At 41.3% G+C, this 9,530-nt stretch overlaps 1 protein-coding gene across 1 annotated transcript; it reads left to right on the top strand.

Annotated features, from left to right (window-relative positions):
* Positions 1–9,150, top strand: LOC308176726 (hyaluronidase-1-like). The gene is made up of 3 exons (XM_080552858.1): positions 1–990; positions 7,161–7,250; positions 8,404–9,150. Exons 1-3 carry the CDS (start codon positions 73–75, stop codon positions 8,830–8,832), a joined length of 1,437 nt encoding a protein of 478 aa, XP_080408984.1. The 5' UTR covers positions 1–72; the 3' UTR covers positions 8,833–9,150.
* Positions 9,151–9,530: the final 380 nt, after the last annotated feature.

Raw genomic sequence — 9,530 nt, 5'->3', positions numbered from 1 at the left:
TGACGTAAAATGTCTTCTCTCATTTTCGTATTCAGGGACACACCATAACAATTTCCCAGAAAACAGCGCACCATGGATCTTTGGATCAAACGGCTGGCAGTCACGGCACTGCTTGCAGTGGCTGGTGCTCAGCTGCGGAAGCAGGCGCAGGCCCCCCTGCTCCTGCACAAGCCCTTCATCGTGGTGTGGAACGCGCCCACCGAGCAGTGCAGGCTGCGCTACAAGGTGGACCTGGATCTCAGCATTTTTGACATTACGTCCAACACCAACGAGACTCTGAGTGGATCAAATGTCACAATCTTCTACCACACTCATTTGGGATACTATCCATACTACTCAGATAACGGAGATCCTGTGAACGGAGGGGTGCCCCAAAATGAAAGTATTATCAAGCACCTTAATAAAGCAAAGTCTGACATTGACTATTGCATACCCATGAAGAAATTCCAGGGACTTGCAGTCATTGACTGGGAAAACTGGAGACCCCAGTGGGACAGGAACTGGGGCAGTAAAAGCATTTACAGAAATAAATCTCTTGAGATGGTAAGGCGACAGCATCCTCAGTGGTCAGAGGACAAAATTAGGAAAGTAGCTAAAGAGGAATTTGAAAATGCTGGCAAGAGTTTCATGAACAACACCATCCTTCTGGCTGAACACATGAGGCCAAACGGTTTGTGGGGTTACTATCTTTACCCAGACTGCTACAATTACGATTACAAAGAGCATCCGCAAACATACACAGGAAAATGCCCAGCCATTGAGTCTTCCCGCAATGATCTCCTGCTGTGGCTGTGGAAGGAAAGTACTGCTCTCTACCCTTCAATATACCTGGATTATGTACTGAAGTCAAGTCCAAACGCACTAAAATTTGTTCACTATCGGGTTAAGGAGGCAATACGTATTGCCTCAATTGCTAGAAAGGACTACATTTTGCCGGTTTTTGTTTATTCCAGACCATTTTATGCCTATACTTTTCATGTTTTAACAGAGGTAAGCACACAGACCTTTGTAGAGATTAGAAACAGCCTTTTAGAAAAGGTACTTTCTAAAAGTTTTCCTTATATATAAGCATTTATATAAGTTTTTCATATTTAATGAAAATATACCACCCCATAAGAAAGCACTGTAGTCACCGTACAAAACATTCCACCATTCAATAGTTAATCCTGCAGTGTTTTGGTATATATCTGTAGGATAACATTGTATATTTTTAATTAGGGTAATTTAGAAAGAAAGTGCAAAGAAATCATTCCCTTAAGGAAGTAACTCATCCTGTTATTTTGATTCTTCAGGACAGCTTGTGAAATGAACTTGACAAATTTTTGTGAAGTTTAAAACTTATTAGTATAATAGAAAGGTAAAATTTCATAAGAAAGGAACCTCAGGGCTTTTTTGTTCCATTATCCAAGTGGAAATTCATTCAGTACAGAAATAAACCAGTCAAGTAAAGTGGTCCGGCCTGAAGTTCCTAACTCCTGCATGATGAGCGCTGGCCATTTCGCTTTCCAGAGGTACAACAAGTTCAAATGCCTTCTTGATCCAACATTTAGTGCTAACACTGTGAAGTCTTTCTAAGAAAGAAACTGAGTTTTTGAGTCATACAATGTTCCTTCAACCAGCGATAAAGTGCAATAAATATACAGCTACCACCACAAGAAGGGGCAAGGGGAAAAGCAGCAGTCAGACCAGCAGGCCACAAGCTGCGTGTGGCTGCAGCGGGGAGCTGGGCAGGGGTGGTGGAGCCTCAGCAGCCTGAGAAGCCTTTCAGGGTGCTCCTAGGAAGCAGACGGCACATCGAAGCAACTGTGAATTCAGCCTGCCCCATTTTTAGCAACAGGTGGCTCTTTGCAGCTATTTTCTGTGTGGTGTGGAAACTGCAGGTCCTAGGTGTCTTGGAAATCATGTACGAACAGGCAAAGCCAGATCCCACTGAAGACAAGAAGCCTCTGGGGTCAGTACAGGCAGGATTTCACCCAGAATGCCTTCACTGAAGAGCTTAAAACAGGCCATGAAATAAATGAATAATCTACAAATGGTGGCCGTAATAATACATTTTATAAAATAAACCAGTCTCTTGATAGATATAAAAATACCACAAATGTTACAGAAAGCTATGAAAACTAACATGCTGTTACCAATTATGCTCAAGTTCAAAATTTGTTCAAAATATAAAGTTACTGTTTTACCTTAAACTGCTTTCTGAATAGTACAGTGGTACTGTGGTGCTCCTCGTAAGTTATACTCTTTAACTCAGTTTCTGTTTTTTTCAATTGCATACAGACATTTTTTATTAGATGATTTAAAGATCACTTTATAAACCAGCAGCCAGGGAAGATCCATGCATAGACGTAGAAACATCTTTGGGTTGCGCTCCACTCCATGTTAAGATATTTTAAATATCTTTTTTTCTAGATTTTAGACTGGACTGGAGTTTCTCATTTGACCCATGACATGCCCCAAAGTGAAGCTCACAAATCTAAAAACAAGGCATTAAACCCCCGAGTGCCAGCAACAGTGGGTGTGAGTGCAACAAGAAATGGAGCCAGTGTAGTATGATGAGAAATGCAGGCTAATGGGGACCTCAACTCTGACAGGGAAGGGGCCAGGAGAACCACTGCCCTGCCCCACTGGGCTGGACAAGAGTAGTGGCTTTGTGGTCCAAAAGGAATAATAGGTGACACATTCAAGCTTTGCGTGTAATGCCTTCTGTACACAGTACGATAAATGCAGTACACATTACAGTGGGAGAAAACAGGAACAATGGTTGTGGGTCAGAGTCACTAGGGGAGAGGTACAGGTCTAGCAGACCTTCAGAAAGACACAAGGCACAGTTCCGAAGCTGATGCTGTAGCTGTGTCTGCTGTGCCTTTCACCTTGACTGTACTTGGAAATCAGGTGAGCTGTGCAGAAGGTATCTGAGAAACTCATCCTGCTTTTTTCCTTGGAAGCAATTTATAAATTGTGATTTGGGATCCCAATCATTATGAAAGGTTTCTGTATTTGCTAGAAATGCCTACAAGCAATTTGCCATCTGCAGGGCATTTAGAAATCTCGTCTTGACAATTCACTACTAACGGTGTGGGAGAGAGGAGTTGCACAGTAGCATCTGTGCTTCCTGCCTAGAAGACTGGAGTCATGAATAAAGCAGAATTATAAATAAACCAACAAATGATGAAAAAATGGATAGCAATTTCTCTCATTCACCTACAGATAGTCCTGATGATAGTCTCTGATGCCAAGGTGTGCATGTGTACAGAGGCCATTGCCATGCTAGGTTTGCAATACCATTCCTGAATACAGAAAAAGCATGTCTGAAACTGACACCATTCAAAATTTAAAAGAAAGATTACTTCTTTGTCTTTTCTCAACATGTAACAAGGACTGACATCCAGCTTCCTCTCAGGCTCCTGAAGTGAAACAGCTCACCTCCTACTTTTTTAGTGGGCAACGTGGTGACTTGGCTGACCAAAATACGAAGAAGCATTGATAGGATCTGGAGTTTCCTCCTCTATGCCAAATCAGCTCTCTGCTAAGGGACAGTCCAGCATAATCCTAAGGATCTTTTGTTGTTGCACACTGCCTTTAGTAGCTGGAACAAGAACAAGCATCAGAACTATGATCAGAAGGAAAGGGGCTTTGTTGACTTGTTTATCACTTGGAGAAATACCTGAGTGAAGCTGACCTGTAAAGTTGTGTCTTCAGGACAGCCCTCTATCATGGATGGATGAGGATCTGATACAAAGAGTGAAACAAGATTCCCCACCTAGACACATGCCATGATGGTCATATTTAAAATGATGACAAAAAAATTTTAAACTTGCATGTTTTATTCCTCATGAGAAAGAAGATTAGAAAGATTAGAAACAGAGGCCAGAAAACCTTCTTACCGGTTCATTTGTCTCCTTACACTCACATGGAAAAGCCATGCCAGTGAGCCCCACTAATGTCAGGCTGTATTGTGCTAGGAACAACATCAGCTTCAGTCCTGAAAGTGGAATGGCTGCAGGATGGACACGTGTCTGCCTCTCTTGGAGCTGGTGTGCCTTGCTCAGAGCTTCAGGGAGGCACCTCTCTGTGTCTCTAATTTGCCCCTCTCAGCAGTTACGAGAGTCATTTATGACTCCCCTTTCCCCCCCCAAATATCCAAATGGGGGATGATGGGGGATGAGAGCTTTATTTTCTAACCAGGTTTGTGGCAGGGGAGAGTGGTGGTGGTGCCATCTCAGTGCAGCTGGCTGGTGGTCAGAGCACGAAGCTGTCGTCTCTCTCTTCAGGTCTCTTCTCAGCCTGCTCAGACTGAATCCAGGACCTTCTCAGTCTCTGTCAGACACCAGGAAAGAGTTAGGGAATGTCTAGACCAAAAAGAACAAGTGTTTAAGAAAGAAAGGGAAAAGATGATACTATCTAGTACTCATAGATTATTCAAAGAAGAGCCCTTCCGTGCTAAAGGTTTTTGAGGTACTTAACATGAATCAGTCATTCAGTGAAAGACATAGCTGTGCCTAGAAATGACAGTCAGAAACCTTCCTTCCTTCCTTGTGGGCAAGCTGTGTAATTATTAAGCTGAGCTAATCATAAGCTGTAGTCAGATTCACGCTTGTTTCTCTTGTTCTCCTTTGAACCTTCATTTAACTGGTGCAAAGTGAAATGGCATCAGAAAGAGAAATGCTCCCCTCTAAGTGTTGTCTGTAACCTCACAGTGAAGATAACCCTCATGTACCTGGAGATAATGTACCTTTTAAGCATGAACAAGACAGAAAAAATCGTGTTATGCCTTTCTAATTCTCTTTCCTCCTGTGGAGGACTTCTACCACTTGGCCTTCTAAGGAATACCAGAAGAGGGAGGAAGTATAAGGAAGAAGGAGATTGTTTGAATGAAATCCCTACTCATTTTTACAGCATCTAATACCTGTGCAGGTGTTGTTAGTGTCCTTCAAGCATCGCTAGGGGAATGTGCCTTCCAATCAAATGTCACATTTTGGCCTTAGTCTGAGAAAAGTGCTTAGTTTCTCAGCATTGGCAAGGTGGTGATTCTAGGTGTGCACAAAGGTGGAAGCTTAGGTGCTTTGGGAACTTCATTTGTGAAATTACCTGTGCCAATAGACTTCACACATCCAAAGGGGAACTTCAAGGGTCATGCTCTTGAATTTTGCTATTTTGTATCTATATGAATCATACACAAAATGCTGAAACACTTTTGTGTTTAAAAACCTAAACTATTTTGACAATTAACAAAAGAAAGCTGTGGAATATGAGAGAATCAAATCTGGATTTACTGACTTGTAATCAAGCACCTAAATCCCAAAGCATATTACTTACAAAATCTCTATTTTGCGTTTTGCTCAGATCTTAGTCCATCCAGCAATGCTAACTGTCTATTGATTATTTATTTTGGATGAATGAAAATGTTTCATTGATTTGTTAATGCGTTAGTGCTAAATCACTGAACCATTGTTTGCCTAACATCCAGCCTTTGTATCTGGGTAGTCTTTATAAAATGTTTTGTAGATAATAAAAGCTTAGGAGCCCTCATTACCAAGAGGTCAGGCTATATTTCACATTCTTTTCACATTTGATATCTTGACTTTTAATTCACATACTTTTTTTTTTTTTTTTAACAGATAAATTAATTCCTGTAGGAAGAAAACCACTAGAAAATAACACCTTCAGCACACACTACTCTAATTTTACAAAAGTATCACCAGGCTATATACTTTTAAGAGTATTGCCTTTCTCTAAAAGACTGTTTGCGTGATCAGCAACAACATGATCTTCAGGCAAGACCAACTATACGCTGTATCACTCTGAGCCCTGCAGTAGGCAAGCTCTGCTCTTTCAAATTTTGCAGGTTTTCCTGCACTGTTTTGTCTGACCTCCGGCTAAGGCTCAAAACTACTGCTCACTACAACTCCCTGTCATAGTCTTGAACTCTTCAGCAGAATCTCCTTTTTCCAGTGTATTTGTTTATGCCTCCTTGTATATCTCTTGGGCCATCCATGTTTCAGGAATGGGAACTCCTTGCTATGCTCTGGTAGATCAACAGGCCCACTTAAAGAGTGAAATAAATTATTTAGTAGCGATTTGCAATAATAACACAGGTCTTACACTCCATGAGTTTGTATTTCTAAGGTCCATGACCATACTGTGATAATTTGGCTGTTTTCTTGTACTGTTTTCTCTTAAGAAGAGATTAAAAGACTGTATTGAAGACCATCAGTAACTTTTTAAAGGAATTTGCTCCTTTTTTTTTTTTTTTTTTTTTTACAGAAACAAGAAAGATTGTAGAATCTGTCCTTGCAAACACTGATGATCAGGAATTACTCAGTAATCAAGTACTGTAGGTAGAAATGATTTTAAATGTAATTGGTCATGCCTTGATATACGGGGATGGAAGAAGAACTTTCCTCCCTACTTTGTAAGATTTAATCGTATTTCTCTTGACACAGTATTCACAGTTTCAGGGAATGGTTTCAAGATCCATGGATGGTTCATTGCTATATCGTTGGAAAGGCACCAGTGACTCCTGTGCTACACACAGTCTATGTTATGGTGGAGCTGCATTACTGCTAGTTGTGATGATTTGACTGCATATTGGTACAGGTCTAAAAGTGGACATGGTTAAGTCATTAAATGTGTGCTTTTTTCCCATTTGGCATAAAGAAGCACAGGGAGCTGCTTGTGTTTCAACAGTGTGTTTCCTGGAATAGCAGTATTCGTGCTGGTCTGAACAGCAGCACTGTAACTGGTGTGGCTAATGCAGCACAAGTTAGGCACCTGCTTAAAGCCTATCAGTTGCAACGAAGCACTGTAGGAGCAGTCCAATGACATGATCATACTCAACATCACTTGCCAAAATGGTGTCTGCATATGGTAATCATTCAAAGACTGGTAGATAAAACCTACCATTCAACTCATACGCTACCAGTTTGGTTGGAGGACCCTTTGTGAATACATTCGAAAGACTTTTTTATTTACTAGTCCCACTCGTGAATAAAACCCCGTCCAAACAGTGGTTTTATTGGGAAGAATATACTACAGGATCATTGACTCCTCTGGGGGAAAAAAATGATGCCCGTATCCTAATGCTTTTTAAAATTATTATTATTTTTAGTTTTAGGTTTGTGTCTTTGTTTTCTGACTTTTTTGGCCTTCTTTTGCAGACTGATCTGGTCAACACCATTGGTGAAAGTGCAGCTTTGGGAGCAGCTGGAGTTGTTCTCTGGGGCAGTATGCAATACGCCAGCTCAAAGGTAGGTCTTATTGGTTTATTAGCACTTAGGAATCACTTCAATACCTTTTCTCTGCAACCATACCCTTCATAGTACCTATCTATCATTATCATAGTCACCGGCCTACTGTTGAGGCTGAAGGCTCGGGATTACTTTAAGGTTTTATTAGTTCTGTGCTTTAGTTAGGCTGAGAGGTCCCATTGCTTCAGAGCACATTGATCCAAGCAGGCCATTTGTGCCAGCATGCGATAATGAGTCTAGATTAGAAAATAGACATGTTTTGAAGCAATAGCATACAAATGTAAACACAGCTTGTTTACAGCATTCTTCTTCATAGCTATGGCAGTTTGTACAGACCCAGGGAAGGAATGGGGTCTAGAGGGGGAGTTTTCTCTGGTCACAAGTGGAATTTGTGTTGAAATGGCAGATAGAAAAGAAAGCTGCTAGAAAAGAAATGGCTTACTTAGCCCTCCCAGGTTCCTCGGGCATTCACAAATCCTTCCTGAAGTGATGGAGGGAGCAGGAAACTGCACTGGGGTTTTGTAGGGGGCATGGCAGGCTAGATCCCCCTCCTCTTCCATCCTGAACCCAGGCTGGGCTTTGGTTCCATTCCCTCTCTGCTTTTCATGCAATTCGCTGTCCTGCTCCTGAAGTCTCTGGGAAAGCACCACTGACTTTAGCAGAGGTGTAGGGAAACCATCTAGAGCTTCCTAGCTGCAACTTCTGTGCTGATTTCTGAGTATGATGTAGCTCCCAGTAAGCTGAAGGAGTTGGAGAAAACAGGACCAAAGCAGTGACTCAATATGTGCTTTAAAACCTATTAATCACACACTTTGCTCCTTGTCAGCAGTTACCAGATATCTCCACTTAAAGAACAAGTTATTCTCAGATCAGAGAGATCAGAGTCATATCGATACATCTCCAGTCAAACACAGTATGTTGCTACCAAGCACCCAAACGGCGAAAATAGTAAAGGTCAATATTTTGCTAATCTTACCCGTGGAAGTAATCTCACTTAAAACAATCAATTACTCCAGTATGTAAGTCCAACATATTTATCTCAAGAAGTTACTGCAGCCAAGAACAGTTTTGTACTAGTATCTTCTTAATTATATGAAATTTGGACATAATGCTAGCTACTGATTAATGTGTCATGGTCTTTTACTTCCTATAGGAGAGCTGTTCAACTGTGAAACGATATATTGACGGACCCTTGGGACATTATGTCATTAATGTGACCTCAGCAGCCAAACTCTGTAGTAAAGTCCTGTGCAAGAAGAACGGAAGATGCATCCGCAAAAACAGCGACTCTTCTGCTTACCTCCATTTGCCACCCACTAACTTTAAAATTCGAGTCCGTCACTCAGGGAGAGGTCCAAGATTGCAGGTGACTGGTAAACCGAGCCTGGAGAATATAGAAGCCATGAGGCAGAGGTTCATGTGCCAGTGTTACCAAGGATGGACGGGAATATTTTGTGAGTTGCCTGACCAAAGGCTAAAGGAGCACTGGGCTCACATTGTGTTGAGTAGATCGAGAAAACAAAAGCTTTATGTCTTTCTCTTAGGAGCCATACAGCTTCTTCTGCTTTATACTGCATACTAAACTCTTCTGAGGCAGTGCAAGGAAATAAGAAACGGTGCCACTAGGAATTCCATTTTTTAGCAAGTTTTTTTTACAAAGGGGAGAGACATTGTTGATTAAATAGGTTTACGCTGTTTTGTTCATGTCCCAGGCCTTCTGCAATATCTCCAGACATTAAACATTTTTCAGGCAGCTCCTTTTTGACCAACTCCTTTACTCATGTTTTAAGCAGATAAAGCTTTTGCTGCTACAGTGGAAAATTTATCTGAGTAAAAGGGTTGATTAAGCCTGTATAAAGATTCATCCATGTAGAAGCTGAAAAAGGGACCCAGAGTCTCTTTATTCCAGGGCTGGATGATTTAACTTATGTTGGAAAAATATTAATGTAGACCAGGGATCCCAAACCATTCACTGCAGATCTTGTTGAAGTCAAATGGCATTTTGCATGAGCAGCAGCACGGTCCCAGGATCCACGGCCACCACAACTCACTGATCCCAATGCTTCTGCATGGAGCATGTAAAGAGCACAGATGGTTATGTAGCAGTGCGTACTTTTAAAAAATGTGTATTTCAGTACTTCGAGGCCTAATTTGTGTCTTGTTACTTCTAGTGTTATCAGTATTTCCATTGGTAGTTTTGTGCCATCAGTTTCAAAGGTAGTTTGGCTGAAAATCTTTGCAATTACCAGTAACTGGGTCAAATGTTCATTTTGCCACAAG

This window comes from Anser brachyrhynchus, assembly GCF_964034855.1.
Source record: "Anser brachyrhynchus genome assembly, chromosome: 1".
In the NCBI taxonomy this organism is placed as follows: Eukaryota; Metazoa; Chordata; class Aves; order Anseriformes; family Anatidae; genus Anser; species Anser brachyrhynchus.
Note: the sequence above shows the minus strand (reverse complement) of the source record. Positions and strands in the feature narration are given on the sequence as shown.